This window comes from Rattus rattus, chromosome 6, assembly GCF_011064425.1.
Source record: "Rattus rattus isolate New Zealand chromosome 6, Rrattus_CSIRO_v1, whole genome shotgun sequence".
NCBI lineage: Eukaryota > Metazoa > Chordata > Mammalia > Rodentia > Muridae > Rattus > Rattus rattus.
In genome coordinates, this window is record NC_046159.1 from 63,439,943 (window position 1) to 63,467,769 (window position 27,827).

At 48.3% G+C, this 27,827-nt stretch overlaps 1 protein-coding gene across 1 annotated transcript in view; it reads left to right on the forward strand.

Moving 5' to 3' along the window:
* Positions 1–7,777: 7,777 nt before the first annotated feature.
* Positions 7,778–27,827, forward strand: part of Hk2 (hexokinase 2) — a 49,890-nt gene continuing 29,840 nt past the window's right edge. Inside the window, 2 exon segments of the mRNA XM_032906302.1 lie at positions 7,778–7,840; positions 23,388–23,550. Coding sequence (XP_032762193.1) covers positions 7,778–7,840; positions 23,388–23,550 — 226 coding nt within the window.

The window sequence follows — 27,827 nt, forward strand, 5'->3', positions numbered from 1 at the left end:
CATTATCTTCCAAGCTCCTACAGAACATCCCACAGAGCTCTTAACATCCCAATAGCTCTTCTAGCTCAAAGATCCAAAGTCTTTCCACAGTCATCCTCAAAACATGCTCAAGTTGTCACAGGAATACCCCACTATGCTGGTACCAATTTGTCTTAATCAGGGTTTCTATTCCTGCACAAAACATCATGACCAAAAAGCACAGTTGGGGAGAAAAGGGTTACACTTCTATATTGCTGTTCACACCAAAGGAAGTCAGGACTTGGACTCAAGCAGGTCAGGAAGCAGGAGCTGATGCAGAGGCCATGGAGGGATAGTACTTACTGGCTTGCTTCCCCTGACTTGCTCAGCTTGCTTTCTTATAGAACCCAAGACTACCAGCCCAGGGATGGCACCACTCACAAGGGGTTAGGTACTTCCCCCACTTGATCACTAATCGAGAAAATGCCTTACATCTGAGTCTCATGGAGGTATTTCCTCAATTGAGGCTCTTTTCTCTGTGATAACTCCAGCTTGTGTCAAGTTGACACACAAAAACCAGCCAGTACATACATATACATATACATACGTATGCATATACATATACACATACACACCATGTACATAACACACATATACACAATGCATGCATGCATGCATACATGCAAGCACACACTTATGCACAAGCATATAACACAGTAGGCTATTATCTTTTTTCCCATCATATGCTGAATGTTTAAGGGAACCTTGTTCATTTTTCAGACAACTGTTAGAGTTGGCCTGTTTGCTTGAAATTGTATTGAGATCTATTTCTTTGAAAGGCTCAGATTAGCCTAAAAGGAAGTGAAACTCCTGAGGTACTGTTAGGCTCCTCTGCTTGTCCTAGTCTCTGAGCTCTTAGAACAGTTTCTATGCCTAGGAATGTTGGCTTTTGCTCTAAACTGTAATGGAAGGAGGGATGCTGTGGATATCTGGTGCTGTTAAAAACCCCAGTGAGTTATACTACACTGGCTGGAACACAGGGGTGTTGGCTGGAACCGAGAAGGGAGTATTTCATCACAGTCGCAGTTTACAATTGCCAGTGACAATGACAATAAAACAAAACAGACTGACTAAAGGGTTTCCTGTTGCTTCCATACTCTCTATGGAGAGAACAACTCACTGCCATCCATGGGGGCCCCTTGGCCCTGATCCTTAGGGCATTCAAGAGTAGCCAAGAGTTCCACAGAATAACCAAAGCTGAGGACCACTGTCTTGGGAGCCCACCTCCCTCCTTTTCACATTTTCTCAACTAACAAGACCTTGTCCAGCTTGTATTCTGTATTTTATTAACTGCTTTCATTACTCTGCCTCCTTCCGCTGGTGAGGAGTCAGGGTGGGGGATTGTGGTGGGGGGCGGGGCTTCATCGTTTCCCCCAGAACTCTGGTCTCATTCCCCACCTCTCTGTTCTTCACACCAGGAGCTGTGTCCAAATACCTGACCAAGGCAACTCAGGAAGGAAGGAAGGAAGGAAGGAAGGAAGGAAGGAAGGAAGGAGGAAGAAGGAAGGAAGAAAGAAAGGAAGGAAGGAAGGGGCTCATCATCGTGGCTTACAATTTGAGGGTATATCATGGTGGTGAAGGGATGGTGGTCTTGAGGCCATGGTCAGAAAGTAGAGAGGAGTGAATGCTGGTGCTCAGCTGCCTTTCTCCTTTCTAGTCAGTCCAAGACCCCAGCCATGGGATGGTGCCCCCCACCATTACGGTGGGCCTTCCTGCCTCAAGGAACCCCAGAAGAACACAAGGTATAAGGAGTTGTGAATAATGTTTAAATATTTATTTACATAATCTCATTACTAACTCCTCAAACTGCATATATTTTAGTTTGTTCCCATTCTTTGTCCCTTCTTTTTTCTTTTTCTTTTTTAATCGAGACAAGGTCTCACTATGTAGCTCTCTCTGGCTATGCTGGACTTCATTAAGTATACCAGGCTGACTGACTATACCAAGAAATCCTCTTGCCTCTGCCTCCCAAGTGCCAGGATTAAAGGCCCACACGCCTATGCCAGGCTTGCTGCTGCTGCTGCTTCTTCTTCTTCTTCTTCTTCTTCTTCTTCTTCTTCTTCTTCTTCTTCTTCTTCTTCTTCTTCTTCTTCTTCTTCTTCTTCTTCTTCTTCTTCTTCTTCTTCTCTCTTCTTCTTCTCTCTTCCCCCCTCCTCCTCCTCCTCCTCTTCTTTTCCTCCTCCTTCTCTTCCTCTTCTTTCTCCTCTTCCTTCTTTTTATTTTTTGAGATAGGTTATTTTAGTTAGGGTTATTATTACTAGGTGAGATGAAACACCACAATCGAAAGCAAGTTGAGGAGGAAAGGGTTAATTTGCCTTCCATATCACACAGTCCACTGCAGAGACCAAGTGACCAAGAGACCACACTGAGACCAAGGCAGAGGAACTCAGACAGGCAGGAACCTGGAGGCAGGAGCTGCATGCAGAAGTCATGGAGGGATGCGGCTTACTGACTTGCTCCTTGTGGCTTGCTCAGCCTGTTTTATTTTTTTTTTTTTATAGAATCCATGACTGAGCTGGGTGGTAGCAGCACATGCTTTTAATCCTAGGATTTGGGAGGCAGAGGCAGTTGGATCTCTGTGAGTTTGAGGCCAGACCAGTGTAATAGAGCAGGTCCCTGGACAACAGCAGAGTCTCAAAAAAACAAGAAAAAGAAAAACAAAGGGACAACAACAACAACAACAACAACAACAACAACAACAGCCACTACAACCCAGGACCACCAGCATAGGATGGTACCACTCACAATGGGCCTCACCCTCCCATATCAATCACTAGTTAAGAATATGTCCTGTAGGGGTTGGGGATTTGGCTCAGTGGTAGAGCACTTGCCTAGCAAGTGCAAGGCCCTGGGTTCGGTCCCCAGCTCCGAAAAAAAGAATAGAAAAAAAAAAAAAAGAATATGTCCTGTAGGCTTGCCTAAAATCTGATATACAAAGTCATCTTATCAATTGAAGTTCCCTTCTTTCAGATGACTGTAGGCTGTTTTAAATCGACATAAAACTAGGCAGCACACAGGGTCTCACTATGCAGCTTTGGGTAACCTGGAACTTGCTATGGAGCTCCAACTGGCCTAGAACTCACAGCCATCCTCTTGCCTTACCTATGGAGTGTGGAGATTAAAGGCATGTGCTACCATGCCTGGCATAAGTCTTAATTTTAAAATAGGAACATTTGTGGATTGAGGTCTTGAGCAAAATAAGATTTTTCCCAAGAGAGTTTCCTGAGGCCTAAGTAGACTCAGGTCCTTCTCATGCAGGGCCAATCTAGGGCCAGGAGCAGGTCCAACTGGGTGTGAAATCAGAAAGATGGTACTCATAGCTATTGGCCCATCTCTGGTTGACACTCCCAGACTCCCCTACAGCTCAAGACAGACATACGTGGCTTTTATGAATCCATTTTTCTGGTCTGTATTATTTGTTCTGTGTGTTCATTTTAGGTCTTAAACTAAACAGTAATCCTTTAAGGAAAGAACACCCGGCCCCTCTCGTGTGTGTGTGTGTGTGTGTGTGTGTGTGTGTGTGTGTGTGTGCACGTCTGTGTGAGTGAGTGTCTTGCACCCTGTAAAGGGCTTAACAAACACGCGCTGGTTGATTTCCTTCCGGAATGTGGGGTGTAAATCTTATGGCCGTTCTGCCAGTCTTCAGTGTCTGTGCCTGTGCTCATGGGGAGAGAGGGGGAGAAATAAAATAGACTCTAAGGAAGAATCTCGAGGTCAGGAAAGCCAGAGCTACAAACCTCACTTTCGCGTGGGTAGCTGTCCCCTGATTTGTCACATACAGAGGGGTTAGGGGATATCACTGTACTCACTCCAGCCACCTCCCGGGGTTACTGGGAACTCTGTGAGAGATCATCCCATAAAGTACCCTGTGACCATGAGTTAGTCCTCATAAAGTGGGACCAGAAAAGAGATGGAGAGAGAGCTGAAGTGTGTGTGCAAGTGAGTGTGTGTGAGATCCAGCTCATAGGACTCAGCTGATGGAGTGCTTGCCCAGCACGCACGAATCCTCATGTTTGCCTCTGATCGCCAGACCTGAAAAAAAAAATAGGCGAGGTGGACAGGGCCTGTAACCTCAGCGCTGAGGAAGTGGAGGCCGGAGGATGGGAAGCTCAAGACTGTTTAGTTAGAGGCCATCTTGGGCCACATGATCCTGTCTCAAAGTAAACAAAGGAATACAATTAGTCCACAGGGAGGAGATCATAGTTGACCTGACCCCACTGATTTTGATCTTAGTTGTCTGAGGGAAATGATTTTATATACTGGTTTAACTATCGGTTTTTTAAGTGTTTCAAAATGTTTTTATTTCATGTACACCCTTATTTTGTGTGCATATGCATGTACGTACACACATGCCAAGGTAAGTGTGTAAAGGTCAGAAGTCAATTTTCTTGAGTTGATTCTCTCCTTTGACCACATGGGTCCTAGGGATCAAACTCTAGTCAGGGTTCAGCGACAAGCGCCTTTACCCACCGAGCCACCTTGCCAGCACCCGAAGTGTTTCCAGAAAGGTCTTTTTTTTTTCTCTTTGCTGCTTACTTTTAACCTAGGCCATCAATTCTGCCTCAGACTTCTGAACACCTAAAGCCTTAGTCAGCCTCTGCGCCTCACCCTTGTCTCACTCCAGCCTTTATCTTATCTGGGAGTTCCAGTCTCTTCTCCCTCTGGCCGGGTCCTTTCCTCCCATTCATGTGGAGAGCAGCTTTTGTCCTACAAAGCTTTAAGCATCTCAGAGTCTGTGTCAGAAAGAGAGGAGCCGGCTTATGAGGCTGTTGCACTTGGGTGAAAGACACTGGTGAACTGTGAGGCAGACCAGTGGGAAGGGTTTGAGAACTAATATAGAAAATGAAAGTCTCTCCTTTGTGTCGTATAATCATATGTGACGTCACTAAATCATCTACTAACTTCCACAATAAATACCTACATGGTGCCTACTATGTGATAGAGCGCCCCCACACGAGGCACTGCAGATAGAAGGGAATGGTATAGACGCAGATGCTTACTCAGACAGGTAGGACAGAATGGATATAACACTTAGAAAAGAAGCGGGTGTGGTGGCACGGTGGCACATACCTTAGATCCCACCACCCGGGTGTTGGGGCTGAGGCAGACGATTTTTGTTTGTTTTTCCATTTTCAGTTTTGCTTTTTTTCAAGACAGGGTCTCTCCGTGTCTCACTGGCTGTCCTGGAACTTGCTTTGCTGGCCACGTTTGCGCCTTGAACTCACAAAGTGCTGGTGCCTGGCTGTAAAATTAGTTTCTCTCTCCCTCTCTTCCCTCCTCCCCCACCTCTCTCTCTACTTGCTTGGTAGACCAGACTGGCTTCGAACTCAGAGATCTGCCTGCCTCTGCTGCCCAAGGGCTGTGATTAAAGGTATGTGCCACCATGTCCAGCCTTAAAAATTACTTCTAATAGTCATTCTTAGGAGTTTGGATTTTATTTGAAGATAAGAAAACAATAATGGTTTTAAGACTCCCTCCCAAAAAAAAAAAAAAGACAGTTTGGTATATATCTATCAATCAATCTAATCTTATCTCCTGCCTGCCTATCTATCTATCTATCTATCTATCTATCTATCTATCTATCTATCTATCTATCTATCTATCGTCTCATGCTTGGCCTTGAACTCCTGACTCTTCTGTCTCCACCTCTGGAGCACTGGGACTACAAGTTTGTGCCACCCCACAAAGCACTGGCTTGTATTTTAAAAAAGTCTCTTTAGCTCTTGAGTAAGAGGGCTCACGGTGGTCAAACCAGAGGTAGCTAAAAATGGCAGCTAAGCGACATTACACGAACTCGGGTGGAGTCATCGATGGCCTGGCCATGAGGGTCTGGCCTCTTTGATTTGCAGTTAGACTAACTGCTCCCCGATGGAGTGGATAGTTGTAAGAGGAGGTGGCAGGAAGACACCATGGATAGTGATGTCATTTGTGGAGACAACTGGTAAAGAAAAAAAAAAAACCTAAGAAGTTCAGCCTAGTACATGTTAAGTGTGAGGTGCTAGTCACCTCTGCTGGGATGACAAACCATAGCTGGCTAAGAAAGTTAGAAGCTCTGGGGGGAAGTTCTTGCTTTGTAGATTAGGTTTGTGAGTACCTGTGTGCAGATGGTGTGACTGCTGTCGACGGTGCTGGGAGGAATCGCCCATCGAGGGAATAGATGAACCACACCAGAGAACATGGTAGAAGCAGCCCAGCAGAGCAACATGGGCTGGGGTGTACTTCGGTCGGCAGAGTGCTTTGATCTCCAGTAGTGGCCCATGCCACTCCAGAGGTGGGGAGAGAGCTTGGGGAGCTAGACTGTTTGGAAATGGTAGGCCCTGTCTTCTTTCCACATAACTTTCCAACTCCCAGGTTTCCCATTCTCCACCAGCAACAACCTCATGTCATTTGAGGTGCTACTTCAATATTGCTGGCGTCTACTCATCTATGTGAACTTAAGAGTCTGGTGTCAGGTGTGAGCTGAGGTAGAGGTGGGCTCTTCTCAGCCTCTATAAACCAATTCACACCACTTGAGTCAAGCAGTTACACATGCACTTTCTCCTCCCGCCTATCAGTCTTAGCTCCTGACAAGGTTTCTCTCCAGCCTTTTACTTTCCTGGCTTCAAGAAAGGCGGGATAATATACCAGGGTGGGGAGATTGCATTTCAGAATGAGACGTGTTCTGTCTTCATCTACCACTTGTTAGCGATGTGACCTTGGACAAAGCTCATTAACAGCACAGTGCCTAGTTCCCTAATTTGTAAAACAGGGTTAATAAAGCCCATATGCTATTGGTGTGACGATTACGAAGGGCTGACTTTTGTAATGGCTTTGCTTCAGGGATCCGCAGACTCGTTGAGCCACAATTAGGATGAGAATCAAGGTGCTTCAGACTTGTGACAGGGCACTGGCGGCCCCTCACATGATCCTCAGATACCAGATTGTGGCGTGTGCTGCTAGGATCACTTGTCTTTCCAGTCTCCCAACATCTCTTGGGTCCGTGATCACGCGCCCCCCACCCGAAGCCGAGCCTGACGCGGCGGTGGCTCATGCGCCCTGGAGTCCCGGGCTCTAGCCACGGAACACACGTCCCAACTCTGGCGCCCGGCTCCGCCCCTAGCCTCGGGCGCGTCTCTCCCGCCGCCTGCTTGGGTGCTGGAGCAGCCGCGCCCGCGGGCTCTGGGCGCTGATTGGCTGTGGACTGCGGGCGGGCAGCCGGAGAGCGCACACACCCTCTTCCCGCAGCCAATGAGCGCGCCCACGTCACTGTCCTGGGCGGCCCAAAGAGCCGACAGCCCCTCAATAAGCCACATTGTTGCACCAACTCCAGTGCTGGAGTCTCAGGACACCACAGGCTACACGGAGTTATCCCGCTTAGGAGACCCGAAGGCAGGAGCATCACTCTAGTGACTCTGATAAGGTGCGGTCGCCCGAGTGGAACAGAATTGTCATTTTTGCGAAGTTGAGCCTTACGGATCCCGTGGGCGAAGTTAGCGACCGGACGCTGAGCAACTAGACCGGTCGGCAGGAGTGAGACTTAGGTGCCTTCTAGTAGTTGTGACTTAAAAAAAAAAAGGAAAAAGAAAAAAACCTGTTTCTGGAAACGCGAGGCCCTCAGCTGGTGAGCCATCGTGGTTAAGCTTCTTTGTGTGGCTCCTGGAGTCTCCGATCCCAGCCGGACACCCGGGCCTGGTTTCAAAGCGGTCGAACTGCGCTGCCCGCTCCACCGGTAGCGCTCGAGCCTCGGTTTCTCTACTCGACCCCGACTCGCCGCAGCAGGATGATCGCCTCGCATATGATCGCCTGCTTATTCACGGAGCTCAACCAAAACCAAGTGCAGAAGGTAAGTCGGCACGGGCGGGAGCTGCTGGCTCGCTTCGGACCAAGTTGCGTGCTCTCCGGGAATCTGGAGCACGCAGAGGACCTGCTTCCTCCTCCGGGGCTGGGGACGTGGAACTAGTCTGAGTAGCTGGGAAAGTCCTGAGCGCCAGAAGCCACGTCTGCTAGGCACCCTCGTGGCCCGGCCGCGCACCACCGATACTCCCACTTTCCCAGGATCCGCGAGCATCCTCCCCACCCTTAAAGCCCCTAATTCCTAGACCGGCCGGCTGCCCTGCACGTAGTCTGAGACTGCTGCGCCCACGTGGGAGGAGCCCCCTTCTGCAGCCCGAGTTCCGGCAGGAGCACGTGGGGAAGGATCCAGCGTAGGGGAGGAGGTGGGGTGGGAAGCGTGTAGCAGCTGGGGCCCACCCCTAAACGGATGCGTTGGAGGCCATGGGTTCCCTCGTGGCGCCCCCCTTGAGGTGGATCGGGGTGGGGTGGGGAGAGCCACCAGGAAGGCAGGAAAGGCGCAGAAAGACCGGCCTGCCCCCCCTCCCAGAACTGAACTGCCCTGGAACTGAGGCTCGAAAGGCGCCCTCACAGCAGACCTTCCTGGGGACCGCCCCGCCTCTCGTCCCCGAGTCTGGCCTCCGAGTTGGGGGCGGATTTTGGGTAGTATTTTCTGATTTGCACGTATTTTCTGATGTTACACGGAGGACTCACCTTCCACCCCACGATTCCCAAAAGTTCTTTTTTTTTTTTTTTTTAATTTTTGTTTTTTTTTTTTTTTTTTTTTTTCGTGGTCTCTGAAAATGAACCTTTAATAGCTCTGACCCTCCTGAGCCCCACCTCACTCTGCGGTCCCCGCAAACTCCAGCTCTCAGGGCGCGTCATTTACATAAGAAAGAGCCTCGGGCCCTGCTTGGAGCCTCACTCACGGCTTCAGGCTAGGGAGGTGGGGGTGGATCGGAGCCAGGCCCCGAGCGCTCTAACTCCCGGGAGAATTGAGTTTCTAAAATACCCAGGATTACGGGATTGGTTCCTGTCCTGGGCCCTAGTCCAGGATTTAAGAGAGGGAATGGTCTAGTATGGGGCGGGGGCCGGGGGAGGGGGGCTGCTGTCCAGAGGTTTGTGTTAGAATTGCAGCGAACCGTTGCTCAGTTACACATTTGAAATTAGTGTCTAACAAGAACAGATTTTAGAGAAAGTGCCTTGACCACGTTCTAGCCCTCCCACCCCCTTTCTCATGGTCCTGAGTGCGTGGGACAGGATGATAGGTTGTCTTTGATGTTTCCAAGGTCCTGACTGATGAACCTCCAGATTTAAGAGAGGCACCTGATTAATTTGAGTTTCTCTAGTATCTTGGAATGTGATCCTGCACTTTAATAAGGTTTAGAAATTTGCCTTTAGGTTGGCTCGATTTTGCAGACTCCATTGGGGTTTATCTATTCTTCCCCCCCATTCTTTTTTTTTTTTTTTTTGGTTCTTTTTTCGGAGCTGGGACCGAACCCAGGGGCCTTCCTAGGTAAGCTCTACCACTGGCGCTAAATCCCCAGCCCTTCCCCCTATTCTTGATTCAACCATATCTTGTGCCAATTCCTAAATCACAAAGTGGAGGAAGACTCCTTAATCCTGCGGAGAGTGAATTTCCCTTTTGGACGTCTGAATTCTTTTTATGAACTTTCTCTCCCGGTGATGGAACCGTGGAAGCACCACAGACACTCCTAGGGGACATTCGGTGGAGTCATCTGTTCCTAGGAGTGACATGGGAGTCTCTGGAAGTGAGTTCTAACTCCTGTCTTGTGGTTCGTTCACCTTAGGACCCAGAGCCTCTTGGGAGGCCTATTCCTACAAGATGCAGATGACTGTGCCCATCCCATTTTATGGTGACTGACTGAGCACCACAATGTGAACCTTTTGTTCTTTTAGGTTCTTTACACTCCCAACACCAGGACACTTGGATGTACTTCCTCTAAGTTACCAGTAGGGGCAGAATTGAGTCAGGCCTGTAACTTAAAAAAAAAAAAAAAAACCCCAGGTGTCACAGGAGGGATTTAGCCTCCCAGTTTAGACTCCCTGATCTGGCTTAGGTGTGCAAAGCTATTTGATCCCCCTGAAGTTTGAGAAGAGACACAGAGTATATCTGGAGTGTCTCTGTGCTGCGGAAGAATTAGGAAAGATGAAAGAAACTCTGGTTTAGGACCGATTGGTTACATTTTGGTTTTGGTTTGAAGCAAGGTCTCTCTACAGAGTCTGGCTGTTCAGTAACTCACTGTGTAGGCCAAACTGTGCAGACCAGATCACAGATCTACCTATCACTCTCCACCTCCACTTCTCACTAACCCTGGCAGGCTGGACACTCACCTGTAGACCAGGTGAGCTTTGAACTCGAGAGATGCACTTTCCTCTGCCTCCGGGTTAAAGGCGTGACCACCATGCCTGGTTTTTGATTGGGACTTTTCTGAGGTTATCTTATTCTAGTCTTGGCACTTGGAACTTGTAGGGAGTAACCAGCTACCGCCAGCCCCACTTGGCGTCCTAGTGGGCAAGCGCAGTGTCTGCTCACTTTTGCTCTTTGCTATTGTGGAATTCAGTGGAGAGTGTCTGCTGTGACTGAACAGAGTGCCTCTGGTTCCAGACTCAGGTTAGCTCATGAATATTCAAATGGCTTCCTGAAATAAGCACGATTATTTTGTGTGTTCCTTACTGTGTTGGAAGGGAACCGAGGTCAAGATTAAGTTGTCCAAGATCACTTAAGGTTATTTTTGTAAGAACACAAGGATGGCTCTTGCTCCTTGGTAAGAACAAGTTGTTCTGAGCACACACTTGCCTGTCTCTGGGGAACATTAGGGCTGTGCTCTGTTCACTCAGGGTGCTGGGAACACTTTCACCCACTAGTGAAAACATGTGGCCAGTTTCCAGGGTGAGCAATGACCTTGGTGCCTTCGGATCTTCCCTAGGAGCCCAGGATTCCTTTTTGTCATTGTTCTGACAGCCACGACGCCGTCAGTTGGTCTCTGGGTTCTCCACACTCCTGTCTGTTGCCCCTCGTTCCAGCTTCAGTTTGCTCTCAACTTTCTTGCAGTTTGAAACCTTCACTTCTCAGAGATGTCCTTCTCTGTCAGGCTGGTTTACACTGCTAGGTCTTACATCCTTCATGGCCCTGAATGAACATGGAGTCTGACTTTTTTCTGAGTACCTCTCCCATATCTTTGTGCCTCCTCACCACGCTTCTATCTGGCTTCTATCATGGCTCTGTGGGTCCCAAGGCTTGGGTTAGACATGGCGTTACAAAGTTTTCCCAACTTTGGAGCTTCAGACATTTTGGGCTAGAAATGTTAGACTAGGGGCTATCCTAGTCTAACATTTAACTCTATTTACTTTTTCTCTGTCTTGAGACACATAGCTCAGGCTGGCTTGCAACTCTATACACAGAGGATGGCCTTGAAATCTTGACCTTCCTGCCTCGATGTGCATGGCACCTACTTTATGTGGTGTTGGAATCAAACTCATGGCTTTGTGCATGATAGGCAAGGACTACCAACTGAGCTGTCTCTCTCTCTCTTTTGAGGCAGGGTCTCATTATATACCTGGCTTGTCTAAAACTGCTATGTAGACCATTCTGGTCTGGAACTCAGAGATCCACATATCTCTGCCTTTTGGGTGTTAGGGTTAAAGATGTGTGCATGACCATACCCCCTTTGTTCTTTTCTTCCTTCCTTTTTTCCCTCCCCCCAACCCCCTCCTCATTCCTTCAGTCTCTCTGTAGCCCAAGCTGATCTAGCACTCTTGGTGATCTATCTTCCTGTTTCTGTCTCAGTTGCTGGGATTGCCAGTGTGAGCTAGCTAGCCCCCAGCTTTCAACAGTGTGTCTCCTGGCAATTTGAGGTGAGGTGAGAGCATATCCTTCAGCAGAAGCCCCTACCCCTCACTGAAGGGCAGACTCACAGGGTGGGGCCAACTAGAAAGCTATGGGCGGGACCCTTGTTCCTGGGAGTTTTAAACACAAGCTTTCTACACCAATTAGACATTTGAGCTGGGGGGAAAAGGTTGGCGGAACCTTCCCAGGGTCAGAGGCATTGGTTCTTGGGAGAGGTTGCAAGATAGTAGGGCCAACTAGAAAATATTCTTTAAACACTCGAAATGTACATAAGAAATACTCAAGTTAATAAAAAAAATATTCTTTAACTTGAGTCTTTAAAAATATTTATTTATTTTTATTTATATGAGTACACTGTCTCTGTCTTCAGACACACCAGAAGAAGGCATCGGATCCCATTACAGATGGTTGTGAGCCACCCTATAGTTTCTGGGAACTGAACTCAGGACCTCTGGAAGAGCAGCCAGTGCTCTCAACCTGTGAGCCATCTCTCCAGCCCTTTAACTTGCATTCTTTCTGGGGGAACTGACACCCATACTCAAAGGTCTTGACTGTCTGCTGGAGCATCCCAGGTTGAAGATCTTCTCTTTTAGGGAACCCTGTACCTGCCTTGAAGTAACTGACTTCCAGGAACTTTCCCAGGAGCAAAGGGGCAGAGATGCCCAGGGCAGGTAGAAAGCGTGCACCGCTGGGAACTGCCTTTGCTTCCCATCATCTGCCCCGGGGTAAAAAGCAAGCACTGTGCATAGTCTTGCCACTGGGGAAAATCTTAGAGGTGGGCTCACTAGACCAAGAAAGATGGCTACCCTGGGTTTGGGACACTTCCCTTAGGGACCAAAAGGGACCGTCATACCCTCATTCTTTTGGTTTATTAGATGGGGTCTCCTAGAACTACTGCAGGGCTTTTGCCTCTTGTATGCCCCTGGGCTGTTGAGGATTTTCCTTCTCACTGACCTTGGAGAGCCCCAAATTATTCAGTCTCTGCAGGGAACCCAGAGTCTCCACTCTTACATTTTATTATTACTTTTTGAGGTGCCAAGGATTAAACTCAGGGTCCTAGGCAAGCACTTTATCACCAAACTTCATCTCTAGCCACCTGGCTTTTTGCGTGCGTGCGTGTGTGTGTGTGTGTGTGGCGGGGGGTAGGGTGGGGGGGAGGACAGGCTGGGCTGGAACTCCCTAGATAGCCCAGGTTAGTCCCAAACTCATGACAATCAGTTTTTAACACCAGAGTGCCGGATGTGACCTCCCACCCCCACCCCATCCTATCCCTTGTATGTCTTGAGTAGGTTTCGTACTTCAGTTAGAGTTTTGGCCTGAGTTGCAGAGAATCTCATTTTATGGGTGGCCATAATTGCTTAGTGCTTCTGTTTCTAGATCTCTGGATATTCCTTTCTTGAAGCTTTATCTCAGAGCCTGTCCCAGAAGTCCTCCGGGTAAGGGGGCCAACCCACCCGCCCACCTTCTTCCCTCATGGTCTCTTGCCTGGGTACACAGCATCCCTGTCTGTGGAGGAATAGGGCAGTCCGTGATCTTAAAATCCCTCGAACTCAACCTTTCCTTTCAGCATCTTTATTGCCTGATAAAAGAAGGGATAAAGACAGATAAAACACCTGACTACTTTAATGGGGGTTCAGTGAGGGCACTGAGGCTAATTTCCTTTCCCGGCTGAGAGGCTCCTCCTACTGCCCGAGTCTTTCCTGGTTCAGTGCTTTGTACAAAGCCATCCAGACTCATCCGTTCCTTTCCCCTATAAAGCTCTTTATTGGAGGGAGGTTTGAGACAAGGTTTTACACTGTAGCCCAGGCTGTCTTGGGGACTCACTATGTAATTCAGGCTGGCAATCCTCTCCTGCCTCAGCCTCCCTCTGGAGACCTGGGATATTTTATGTGTGGCTCTCCTATGAAGATCTTAAAGATAAACATCACTTGTACTTAGTAGAAGCTGGGTCGTCAGACACGATGCCCTGACATATCTCAGGCCACCTGTACTGCAGGAGATACTGTTATGTCAGTCAGGTAGGGGACGCCAGGTCAGTACACTGCCCAAGGGCAAGGCAGAATGTCAATCCAGGCAGGCAGCCTCACTCCAGAACCATGCACTTAACTCCCAGCACAGAGAAGCCAGGGACAACTGGAGATGGTTGACTGTTTTATTGGGGTGTGAGTCAGGTGTTAGTGGGAAAGGGACCTTTGGAATGATGTCATCCAAGCCCTTTTATGGCAAAGACACCAGCTGCTGTGTACCAGGAGACAGGTCTAAACTCCCAAATCCCTGAATCTGGAACTCAGTTTCCCAATCCCTGCCTTGTTTGCTTCAGTGTCCTCCTTGTGTGTTGGTTCCTTTAGAACAAAGCCCTGATTTACTTTGTGGGCTGTCACTGTGGGACTCTATAACTCATTGCCTGAGACTGGGCCACCTTGGAGAGTAAAAAGCAAGCACTGTGTATATAGTCTTGGCCATTTCCACAGTCAGCCAAAGGTGATCTTGGGCATGTGGGCGTGTCTGGGTGTCTTGCCTGTGTTAGGTGTGGTCTTGTTGGGAGGGGGTCCTGGGTTGTACTTGCAGCAAAGAGGCAGGCCAAGAGAGATTTGATCCTGCAGGTGGACAGTGGCCACAGATAAGAATGAGAGAGGAGATGCTACTGTGAGACAGGAACCTGCAAGGCCGATTATGGTGCCTGGCCTGGGCTGTCTGGAGAGGGTGAAGTGTGACCTAGAGAACGAAGCATGGTAGGTAGGACAGGCAGGTAAAGATGGAGGAAATGGTGTCAGCATCCCATAGTGAGCAGGGGTCTGCAGAGCACGGTCAGACATGAGCTCCTGTCAGGCTGGAGTAGCTAGATCTTCACTTTCCCAATGTTGTCATAGTCCTGTGCTGGTAACCATAGCCAAGCCTTCTTGAATAGGAGCTCGTGAGTAAGGGGAGCTGCTAACATCACATACGGCCAAGACCGAGTTGGAGCTTGTGGTCTTCTGGATCTAGTGAGGATGAGAGGGACAGGTGTCTAGTCAGCCTGAACCGAGATGTCTGTGCACTCATGTTAACTGCAGCAACTACTCACAACAGCCAAGTTACTGACACCCTCAGCCTGCCCGTCAGCATGAGTGAGTGGCTAAAGAAAATGTGGCAGTTACACAGGAAATCATCTTCTGCCTTGCAGGAAAATGGATGGAACTGGAGATAATCGTGAAGCAAGCCAGACTCAGAAAGATACACGTCACATCTCATAAGCACAATCTATATTTTAAAAACTAACATGAAAGTCTAAGGGGTGCCATTTATGAACAAGAAGGGACCAGGAGAAGTGGGAGGGGCAAGAGGACAGAGGGCCTGAGGATGAAGGAAGGACTTGCATTATTGAGACACGAGATGCCTCAGTCATTTGTCTCTCTCTCTCTCTCTCTCTCTCTCTCTCTCTCTCTCTCTCTCTCTTTCTGTGTGTGTGTGTGTGTGTGTGTGTGTGTGAGATAGGGTTTCACTTTGCACCCCTGTAGTCCTGCAACTTACTCTATAGACCAGGCTGACCTTTAACTCACAGAAATTCACCTGCCTCTGCTTCCCAAATGCTGGAATTAAAGATGTGCACCACCATTGCAACACAATCGTTCCATATATATATATATATATATATATATATATATATATATATATATATATATATATTTTTTTTTTTTTTAAATTATAGTATAATTACATCATTTCTCCCTTTGCTTTTCTCCCTCCAGCCCTGTTTGTACCTCCTCTTGCTTTCTTTTAGATTCGTGGCTTTTTTTCTTGTACATGAATTTTCTTATATATTTGTATATGCATGCATATATATATTGTGTGTGAATATATATATATATATATTTTTTTTTTCCCCTAAATGTACAAATACAATCTGCTCAGTTTATATATTGATGTTACCTGGATTTGTGTTTTCAGGGCTGGCCGTGTGGTATTGGATAACCATTTGGTGTGCTTTTCTCAGGAAAGATACTATCTCCCACTCTTTAGGGTTCCATGATTGCTCTAATTCTTCTAGGGTTGAGACCTTGAATTATATACCTCTGGCCTATCATCTCTTAAAATGGCTTAAAAAATAAAAGCTAACTGTGCCACCCACTCAAAATACTAGCACTTGGGTGACCAGTGCATGGGGGTTGCCTTTGGTTTGAGGGTAGCCTGGGCTACAATCTCAAAGACCCAAGCAAGCAAGTAAACAAACAAACAGGAAGTGGTCATAGCAAGAGAAACTACTGTTTGTCACCTTGGGTTTGTACGTCTTTGTTAGCGTATTGGCCTCTTGCTCCGGACTGAGCTTCTTGTTGGCAGTCTGCTGTGTCCTTTACCCTGGTGTCTTCTGGCCCAGCCCTGGCACACTTGATCTGCTGTTCAGTCAGCTCATGGACCAAGCCAGGGTCACACATACCTGGGGCCTGTTGTTTGTTGCACCATCCGCCTTCCTCCAGCAAGGAATATCTAAACTGGGTACTGGTTAACCCAGGCTGGGTATCCTCAGTGCACATCTCCTGGCCCCTTGGCAAGTGCCAAGGCCCTGTCTGTCTCATTCCATGTGGTTGAGAGTAGGAACTGGCTGAACAGGAAAGGAAGGCCTGTGACTCACAGCGGGGCAACTGGATCTTGGAGGAGTGGCCTGTATGCTCCCTACTCTCCCCATTCACTGTACTGCTTTGGGCTCGTGAATACCCGTCAGGGCTGGAGCCTCCCCAAGGTGGCAGGGTCACCGCAGCAAAGAACCTCCTCTTCCCCATTTGAGGAAAGCATTCAATTCAGCAGATCTGTTATTTTCCATCAGTTGGGTTTAGGAAGCAGGGGGTGCAGCTTACCCTTTCGTCCTCTTCCCCGGCTCACCCCTTCCTCTTTGATCAGTCACCTCGTCTTCTCTCCCTGGCGTACATTTGCTGCTCTCTGCACAGCCTTGGCCTTGCTGGGAGGAGCCTGAGAGCATTATAATTAGTGAGGACATGGACACCATTGCCAGCTTTCCCAGGGTGGACACACCTGTGCCCCAGGTTGGGGTGCCTAGTGGACCGACCACCTGATGTTGTGCGCCTTGCCAGGCGCTAGGCTTGTGGTCTGGGGGAAGCTTCTCCAAGCCTTGGTTTCCTTGTCAAAGGCTGGTGATAAAACATTGCCAAAGGAATAATGCAGAAACAAATATATATATGAGATTCTTTTGAAACTATGCAGCAAGCCTGTGTCAGCACATGGTCAGTGGAAGGCTACGTGTGTTCAGGGTGTGTCCTCTTGACCCCTTGGGTCTCCTGGGTGCTTTGACTGTGCATAGCAGGTAGGCTAGGGACAAGTCCTTTTGTTTCTCTTTACTCTCTTATACAGTCTTTCTATGTAGCCCAGGCTGGCCCTGATCTTGAGCTCTTCCTGCCTAAGCCTCCCGAGTGTTGGGATTACAGATATATGCCATATAAAACAGTATCGATTATATATAAAATTAATGTACATAGCAAGTATATATTTTAAATTTGTGTGTGCCCTCGCGCTCCAGTGCATACTTGGAAGTCAGGACAGCTTATATACTATGTGGGTTCCTGGGACCATACTCTGGTCATTCTGCTTGGCGGCAATCTCCTTTACCCACTAAGCCATCCTACAGGTCTGGTATTTTAAATTATTTTTGTACGATTGGGGATCAAACCTACGACTCTGAGATTGGCTGGGGATTGTAGGCCTGTGCCATCAGATTCAGTCTTCCTAACTTTCTAAACTGAAGTATGGTCTGGATAGCATCTCTATCCATCCAGTATCACCAGAGTCACCCCATTGTCAGATTGACTGGCACCACTAACCCTCTCGCTCTCTGAAAGGGCTATCATTGTCTCTCTCTCTCTCTCTTTTTTTTTTTTTTTTTTTTGCCCCATTTAAAAAATTTTTGTTCTTAGGCAAGCTTTTCACTGTAGCCCAGGCTTGCCTAAGTAAGTATGGCCTTAAATTCTGATTCTCCTGCCTCCACCACTGAACCTGGGACAGTCATGGCCTCTGTCCACAAGCACTATAGATCTGCTCTTGGATTCATGCGAATGGACTCCCAGTGTGGGTTGCTCCCTCCTGCGCCTGCCTCTTTTTTCACGGATCATCTTGTGACACACATCTGTCACAAGACAGATGGAGGTGGTGGCCAGTGGCATGTTTGCATGCTGTGTGATAACACCTCACATTCCTTCGTTTCAAAGGAGCAAGACCAAGCCACTTGCAAAAGGCAGGGCCCTTCCCCCTAACTGTCCTGTAGGAGGCCAGGCTGGAGCTGAGGCTGGAGATAGCTCATGTAGTTGTTTCTTCAGGACAAACCTAAGTGATAAGAAACCAGGTAGGCCTTGAACTTGAAGCCGTCCTTCCTGGACCAGTGGATAAAAGTGTTCTAAAGATTAATGGAAATGGCCAAAGACTGGAGAGTGGGGTGGGGTCAGCAGCTGCGTTTCTGGCTCCCGTCACGGATTTGCTCTGATGTATTGAAGCTGGTGCAGTCACTTATCTTGTTTGATCGCCTCAAGTCTCTCCCAGGAAGGCGTGTCCTCGGAGGATTTGGTGATTCAGGTTAGCTTTGGTGAAAGGATTTCTTGACCAAGGCATCAGCAGGAGTTGAGTGCAGAACTTTGTGCCTCTTGATAATCAAGGCCAAAGGACAGGGCCCTTCCGGAATCAGGTTTTCATGTCACTGGCCTATAGCAGAAAGTGTAGTGGCCAGACGGTCTGATGCCACACCCTGCCAGGGATTGAGTGACCAAGAGAAGATCTGTCGGCAAAGTGGCCGACTTAAAATGCTCCAGTGATCTCGGTGTTTCTTCCTTCCCGAGATTTCTGTTTTGTTTTGTGTAGCCAAGGCTGGCCTTGAACTTGTAATTCTCCTGGCTCAGCTTCCTTAGTTAGTGCTGGTAGATGTGAAACACGGAGCCTGCTCCATCCTTCTTCCCCCATTTGCGCGTGGAGTATTTTAAAGGTTAGATGATGCTGGTTTCCCTTTTGCATGGTGTTTGCTTTTCTTCAGAGTTTGTCCTGTCTTCACCTCTAACTCTGGAGGAAGAGTCAGGTCAGACTGGTGTTGTGGGGAGGAATGAAACTGACCCACATTGCCCAATGAGGAGGAAGTTCTAATCTCTTCAGCCTTGCTGAACTGCTATCAGTTAGAAATGCTATCTCTAACACACCCTCGCCTTGGGTAACCTGACAGCCTTTTCTTCCCTGACCCCAGCCAGCCAGCTTTGCTCAGGCCTGCCTGAGACTCCCCCATCAGCAAGGAAGCCTTCTGTTTTCCGTCTTCTATTCAGATAGAGGCCTAAAGGGAAGTACCCCCTCCCCCCAACTCCCTCCCTCTGCCCTGCCTGCCCCCAACCTACCAACACAGAAAGAGGAGAAAGAAGACAGTCTGGGGAAATTGAGTCCTGCTTTGTAAAAGCTTGAGTTTGCTCAAGTAGTGTTGAGCATTGCCTTTGGCCCTCTCAGGGTGCCACTTGGCAGAGAGGTTTCTAGAAGAGGAAGGGGCAGAAGGAAAGGGGACAGTTGGAGAGCTTTGTGCTTGGCACCTCAATTCTGCCTTGGCTGTGGAGGACTCTGCACCCCATTTTATAGTGAAAATGCTGTCAGACTTGTCAATGTTATGGAATATGTATGTGCTGTGCCACCAGAGTTGGCCTGAGTGTTTCCCCTTTGCTGGTCCCAACTACTTAAGTCTCTTCCCAGACAGTGCCAGCTTTGTCTCTCCAAGTGTGACAAGTATGGAGTCAATCAACACTTGGTTATTTCACCTTTGGCCTAACGTTCCAACTTTCAGCTCTTTTCCTGTGTGCACATGCTCATGCACTCCCATGTGTACATGTATGTGGAGGCCGTAGGACAGGACTGAGGTTTTTTTTTTTTTTTTTGGTTCTTTTTTTGAGCTGGGGACCAGACAGGGCCTTTCTCTAGGTAAAGCGCTCTACCACTGAGCTAAATCCCCAGCCCCAGGACTGAGTTTTTTAATTGTAATTTATTTTTAATTTTTTTCAGACAATCTCTCACTTAGAAAGTTTGGAACTTTCTAACTAGGCTAGGCTGTCTGTCTGTCTCCATCCACCTCCCATGCTGGGATTCCTAGCGTATGCATCATGCTTGGCTTTTTCTTTTTTCCTTTTAAGTCTACAGGTGTCTCCTCTGTGAATGTCTGTATCCTGGGCATGCCCGGTGCACAGGAGCCCAGAAGAAGATGTTGGATGCTCTGGGACTGGAGTTACCCTGTTCTGAAGTACCATGGGGATGCTGGGAATTGAATCCTGGTCCTCTGGAACAACAAGCAGCACTCTTAACTACTGAACCATCACTCTAGTCCCCTGGCTGTTTAAAATATGTGTTCTTGGGGGTGGAATTCAGGTCCTCATCTTTGCAAGACAAGCACATTTTGTCCCCATTGCTTGCCCCTTCCTTTAAAAGGCAAGTTTTTACTCTCTAGCCTAGGCTGGCCTAGAAGTTACTCTGCAGTTGGGGCTAGCTTCCAGCTTGTTGCTGTTTTTCCTGCTTTAGTTTCCTGTTTGCTGGGATTATGGCTTGAGCCAAAAGACTCAACAGAATAGAAGAAAATGCCCTAAAGCAACACTGACTAGAAGAACCTGTCCAGCCGTGATCACTTTATTGACAGTGCAGGAACCTGCTCACGAGAAGGGTGAGGATATTGGAACCCTCAGTCCTAGGGTGTCCATTTGGTCAGCTTGGAACGGATGCTTAGAGCCTGGGCCATCCTCAAACTTTCAGTGTAGCCAAGGATGACCTGGAACTTCTGTTCCTCCTGCCCATGGCTCCCAAGTGCTAAGATCACAACAGGCTGGCACCGCCTGCACTCAGGGCCTCTTTATCGTTATTGTTTTTATTATTAATTTTTTTCATATACTTTGATCATATCTTTTCCCAGGTCCTCCCCACTTCCTTACCCAACTTGTTCCTTTCCCCCAAACAAAATCAAAACAAAAAAACCAAACTAATAAGTCAAAGAAATTAAAAATGAAAGGAAATAAAGATTGCACGTGCATGCAAACACACACACACACACACACACACACACACACACACACACACACGCCAAAACTAAAGCTTCTGAAAGCACCTCACGTGATCCTGGATTGCAGCCAAGTTGGGAACTCTTATCACAAGTGGCAGGATGGAGACCAAGCAGAAGTTATCAGAGACCGATTTAGCTGTGATTGAAGTCAGGGCTCTAAACTGTGACCAGAGTGGGGCTGAGGGCACTGGCTTGAAAGTACTCAGCATGATGTTAGGCAACTCTTGAGGTAAAAGAGACACTAGCTATCGACTTTTATGCTAGTCAACCTACTAGGGCACCCTAAGGATGTGTTTTGACTGGTTGGTGTCTGAAAGTAAAATCTAGGTGTGGGGTGGGGCAGACCTTCTGTGACTCCTGGCTGTATGCACTTCTTCCTTATGGCTGTGCTCTGGGGGACAAGTGGGAAGATTCTGGAAACGGCATTCATTCCTTGAGGCTGCACCTAGTTTCCCATTTCCATTTCTCTTGGCTGCCATTCATCCAGGGCAGGGCACCCACCCAGCAATGAATGGGAACCCGTGCATGCTTAGGAAGTTTGTGGCATTAGAATTGCTAGCACACATCTGTGGATGCTCTACCGCAGACAATGCTGATCAAGTCAGGTGGTGCCTTAGGTTAAGCTATGCTAAAAATGTTTACCTACTGTTAATGGCTACATTGACTTTATCATTTTAATCTGCTACAGAAAGGTACATCTACTGAGCAAAGGGTAACAGGTCTCCAATAAAGAGCAGCCTCTTAACTTCATTCTTGGAGTTAAGAATGAGAACAATTAGCAATTAGAACCTCAAAGATGGGGCTGGGGACTGCTCAGTGGGTAAAGCACTTACCTTGCAAGCAGTGAGATTCCGGGGGGTGGGGGGGGGGAAATTCGCTCTTCTGTAGCCTTAACTTTGGAAGCAGCAGAGGGACTCATCACAAGGCAGTGCGAGTTCTGCCCTGGCTTTGTGGAATTTTGTCTACTTCCTTGGCAAATGGTGGAGAGGAGGTGTCTGGGAGATTTCTGGATCTCTCGACTCCGTGGAAATAGCAAAGTTAGGGCTCTCATTCAGAGAGACGTTTCACATTTGTGGCAACTGTTTGTGTCTGTGTTTCTGATATTCTCTCCCTTCTGGGCAGTCAACTCCTAGGCAGCCCCAAGTCACAAAATATGACTCCTTTCTCCTGTCTGTGGTGTTTAGGAAGTTAGGGTTAAATGCCTGTTGGGTGGGTTTATCAGAGTGTAACTAAATTGGAAGGCCAGTAGCATTGTTTCCAAATTGTGGATTAGGTCCGGGCAAGAAAGAGCTTGAGTCCTTGGACTGGCTGGGAGGCCTAACTTAATCTTCATGAGGGCCAGGGCAGGGAGAGGTCTTCAGGGCTGGCAGGATGGCATGAACCTATAGATTCAGGGTTCCTAATGCTAAGGTGCACAGATTGGATTTATACCAGAGAAAGAATGTCACGTGACCAGAGACATGCCCTATGGTTAGGAGATGGGCAGGGCTAGCTTATGTGGGGGCTAGGATGTTTAATGATTGCCTTAGTCACCTCTGTTCTATTGCTGTGAAGAGACCATGACCAAGGCAACTCTTATAAAAGAAAGTATTTAATTGGGGACTGGCTTACAGTTTCAGAGGTTAGTCCATTATCATTGTGGTGTGAATCAGACAGGTGTGGCACTGGAGCCAGGAGGGAGGGAAGGAGAGGAGGGGGGGAGGGAGGGGGAGAGGGAGGAGACATTAGGCCTGGGGTGGACTTTTGAAGCCTCAAAGCCCACCCCCAGGGACAGAATTCCTCCTACAAGACCTCACCTACTTACTAGACCTCACCTGAGGCTGCCCTTCCTAATCTCCCCCTCCCTGGAGACTAAGCATTCCAATCTGTGACCCTTCGAGGGCCATTCTTATTCAGACCACCAGAGTGGGAAACACCTAACAGATTTTAAACTGGGAATCCAGGACTGTCTGGGTGGGGGCTGGGAAACTGATGGAGGAGTTAAAAATAGAACTGGGGACTGTGTAAAATCTGGGGAGGAGGTGATGGCTGCTGGCCCTGGGGTGAGGGTGACCTCACTGACAGGACTGGCCGGCCGTGTGAGGTGAAGGCCAGTTTGGGCAGCAAAAGAAAAGGGAGGCCATGAGCCTCTGCTATAGGATGCTTGGGGAGTGTGTGTGTGTGCTCAATTTAACTTAATTGAAAATCTATCCCCCAACTATCTTCCTGCAATTCTCTATTCTCTAGTAATTAACTTAAAACTTTTGGGGGGGGGGCACTAGTTTATGTAGCCATTGGACTTAACCTGTCAGAAGGGTGCCTTGAACTGATCCTGCTTCTCCTCCAAAGTGCTAGAATTTAGGAATGCACCGGGCCTGGCAGGTTTTGCTGTCCTGTTTCTTGAATTGCTGGGGTTCAGATAGTCTTGTATGTGCTAAGAAGTACTCTCCAGTGCAGGGAAATTCAGCGGCCAGCTCAAGAGAATAGAAAAAAGACAGGGTTTCACTGTGTTGCCCAGGCTGCCTTAGAACTTGCAATCCTCCTGCCTCAGCCACCTGAGTGCTTGGGTTACAAGGCTGACTAGAGTGTTTTGAAAAGTTGGGTAATGACATATATCTAAAATGTAGCTCACGTAATCTATTCTTGTCCCCTCCCCCCTTTCAGGTTGACCAATTTCTCTACCACATGCGTCTCTCAGATGAGACCCTTCTGGAGATTTCTAGGCGGTTCCGGAAGGAGATGGAGAAAGGGCTAGGAGCTACCACGCACCCTACAGCAGCTGTGAAAATGTTGCCTACCTTTGTGAGGTCAACTCCGGATGGGACAGGTACTGAGTGTGTGTGTGTGGTGTGTGTGTGTGTGTGGTGTGTGTGTGTGTGTGGGTGTGTGTGTGTGTGTGTGGGTGTGTGACTGCTCCAAGGATCTCTATTCTAGACTGAGAGGCAACTTAGTTGGCTTTGTTCAAGGACATAGAACTAATCTCAGTCAAGGCCTTGTCGACGAAAGCTGATGCCATCACTGGGAGGTGAGCGGAAGGCTATGGGATGGGATGGCCATCTGACCACTTGGACAGCCATAGTCAAACCAGTGCTCCCTGTGTACTGCTGACAGCCGTTTGTTTTCTGCTCCTCTGCTGAACAAAGCTTCTCTCAGTTTGGCTTCCCCAGTCCCACACAGGTAGCAGAGTGGTGGTGGCTAACCATGGCAACCGTGGTTGATGGCACATTCTGTAGGCACTGTGCCCTTCATAGCCCTTCCATTGTTTCATGAGCCCTGTTAAACAGTCCTGTAAGTTAAAGTGAACTGGGAAGAATGGGAAGAACCATTGTGTTTATCTCAGTAATACTTCTTTAAATACCTGTCTACTTTTTATGTGTATGAGTGGGTTGCCTGCACGTACACCACATAGGTGTCTGCCCGAAGAGGCCAGAGGCACCAGATCCCCTGGAACAGAGGGTTGTGACCTGCTGGGAATTGAATCCAGGTCCTTTTTTTTTTTTTTAAAGATTTATTCATTTGTTTTATGTAAGTACACTGTAGCTGTCTTTAGATAAACCAGAAGAGGGCATCAGATCTCTTTACAGATGGTTGTGATCCACCATGTGGTTGCTGGGAATTGAACTCAGGACCTCTGGAAGAGCAGTCGGGACTCTTAACCTCTGAGCCATCTCTCCAGCCCCTGAATCCAGGTCTTCTTAACTCAATTTATTTATGAAGTAACCCAGCCATCTCTCCAGCCCCTGAATCCAGGTCTTCTTAACTCAATTTATTTATGAAGTAACCCAGCCATTAATTACTCTTGACTGCCACGCCATCTCTCCAGCCCCTACGACTAAAGCCGGAAGCTGTTGGTTGAGCTTTGTTTAATCTCTCCTATTTGGAGAGATTTCTCTTACGATGCCACCAAGCAAGATTGGCGTTGGAAAGGGTGTCATTTGACTTTTTTGGGGAGACCAAACATCCATCCTGCCTGGTGCCCAAATTGCAGGCCGTTACAGAGTCTTCTCCCCTAAAGCATGTGCTAGTGTTTGTATAGCCTTGAATTTGTGTCTTCCTAAGTGAGGCTAAATAAATCCCAGAGGGCCTTTCGCTTTTGTTGATATGGTGGAGGTGATGGAAGTTTCTGAGGGCATGAACAGAATCCCCCCACCCGTGTCAGTTCCTCAGCACAGGTTGGGTGTCTGGAGACGTAGTCTCGGCCCAGGGGGTGGGGGTTTTGATGGCCGGGGAGAGAAGATTCTAAGAGAATGCCAGGAGTCTGAACCTGCACACTGGCTTTGGAACCCAGCACTGGCAAAGCCTTGTTCATTTGCCACAGCGTCAACCATGTTCTTGACTGGTGTCTGTGGGGTCCACGAAAGTGGGAGCGCTGGTGTGAGCGAGGTCTTTATCTGCGGGACAGGAAGCAGATTCTGAGAGCCGAGGGAGGGGCTGAGCAGCCAGCCGGGGGCTGTGATGGGCCGGTCTGTGTTGGAACCTGACCTTGGATCCCTGTGTGTCCTTGAGGAACACCTTTTGAGAGTCTCTTGGATCTGGTTTAACAAGACTGTGTACAGTTCCTAAAATAAGAATATTTGTTGAGGCCTTGTGACCTGCTGGAGCCCGGCACAGAGCATGTGTCCTGTTAGAGTTGCTGAATGGGTGAGTTCTCAGATCTTCAGAGTCCCCTGAAGTGGGGAGCGAGGACCCTGCGAGTTCTGCTGTGCCCTCTAGATTGGCACATTGACCACTCCTCTGTCTCGTTCTGACTGGACGTCACGCCACATCTGTGTTTCAGCTTGACATTCTGATAAATGTATCAACTTCTGAAGGGCGGCTTGTATCTCGCTAAGTAAGCACCTAAAATGTCGAAGGACAGAGGCCGCGCTGGGGCGTTTCCTCAGCACCCACCCGTGTTAATTTTAAAAGATTTATTTATGTTTCTGTGTGTATTTTGCCTGCGTGCCATGTGGATGCCAGGAGCCCCGAGAGGTCGGAAGAGGGTCTTGAACTGGAGTTACAGACTGAGACACCAGGGCAGGACTGAGAATCGAACCTGGGTCCTTTATAGGAGCAGTGAGTGCTCCTATAAACTTCCATCTCTCTAGCTCCAATTCATTTAAACGAAACTCCCATGTTTGTGTCTATTTTCTTGTGTGTGTGTGTGTGTGTGTGTGTGTGTGTGTGTGTGTGCGTGTGTGCACTTCTGTGAGAATGGAGGCTAACGGCTGCTCTCTCCTTCTACCACGTGGGTCCTGGGTGGTGAAACGTGGCCTGTCAGGCTTGGCAGCGGGCGCCTTTTCCTCAGACTCATCTCGCCAGCCCCTAAAAGAAAAAGATTTTTATCTTCCTGTTTTAGAATATGAGGGCTGATGGACAAATAATCTGTCCAGGTCCACACAGCTGAGCCGGGAGTCAGACTCGGATATGGCAGAGTTACCAGGTGTGTGAGTGTGAGCGAGCATGTGCCTGCCCGGGCCTGTGCATAGCTCTGGGTGGTGGTACAGGTTGGGTGACAGACAGGCGACAAGTGCCTATGACAGTTCAACTCTACACCTCTAAGTCCCATAGTCCCAGCCGTGTTTACAATGCCACCATACTGGAAATGCATCTTTGCCTGAAGGAGTGCTGCATACACAAATGAGCATGCTTAAGTACAGCTCTCACAACATGGTGGGTCGTGAGAAGACACAACCCCTAAGTCACTGGATACAGATCACAGCATCCTTGCACTAGGTACAGTCATTGAAACAGAAACTAGACCGTGTCTACCAGACAGTTCTGTGCTAAAACCCGCTCGGGGTCTCAACGGTAGATACTCTACAGAAAAGGAGAGTCGATTTACCGAGGACGGTCTCCTGGCAAGCAGATGGTGTGAGCCAATGCCCAGCGCCGAAGCACACCACTAACTAACGGCATGTTTTATTTCTTTCCCCGCGTACCTCCCACACGCCCAGCACAATGCCTTCATTCTTCCTTTGGGAACTCTGATTTGGTTTGATCCACAAAGTCCCCTCCTAGGTTCAGTGATCTGTGAGGCTGTGGTGTGCCAAGCTCCTGTGGCTTGCCTTTGAAGAAGGAGAATTGTCCTTAGGGAGATAAAGCTTACGCAGAGGAGACAATTAGAGAGTGATACCGGGCCATATAACGCAAGCGTGAGGTGCGATAAAGGGAGACAGACCAGCTCCGTGATAGGTCCTGTGCTAGCTGCTGAAGCCCCTTATCTTGGTTGCTGTGTATTAGACCAACATCCATGCAGCGGAGGCCTGAGTCAACAGCAGTGCACAAGTGAGTTAATAAGGGGGTTTATGATGTGGTGCTGACGATCGATGTAAGCAAAGACAGCACTGATAGCCTCCCCAGAGTGGGTGGCATTCACATCTGTTGGGTCAAACATCTCATCGTTGTATTGATTTTTTTTTTTTTTTTTTTTTTTTAAGATAGGGTCTCACACATAGCCCATGGATTGTGTCCTACAGCAGTATTTATTGCCAGTGGGGACTTCTGGACAGGTTCCTTTCTATGGGCTTAGAATTGTTTACAGGGCCAGTTCAGAAATGGAGCGTAGAAGTCTACTTGTATATCAGTGAGTGACCTGGAAGCACATGCCGTTTGCCGCTTCCGGCATTGGGTGGCCAGAAGGTCTGGGAGTCCTGTGAGTCAGCCCAACGCAATCCATTTGTCTAGTTAGCTAGGCCTAAGATTTTCCCAGCGTCACCACTGGAAGTCCCATTACCCCTCTACACTGGGTACTCCAGTGCAGGAGGATCACACACACACACACACACACACACACACACACACACACACACACCCACCCCCTTATGTGGCCCTTGAACCCAGGCCCCCACCGCTCCTTGGCTGGGCTGTTGTGCAATGCTCTAGTCATCTCCTTGGCCCTAGACACAGTCCATCCCCTTCGGGTTACTCACACACAAGCCTTTTGAAGACACAATCTTATCTGCTTGGGAGCCAGACAGTTCCCAGTGACAACTTAGACAATGACACTTGCTAGGTGCTTATAGCCCCCATCGCATCAGCTCTATGCTCTAGCTGCTTTCGACATGATGTATCTGGCAGCTGTAAATTGGTGCCATATTCTATAGTTATGCCAGACTGGCGTCC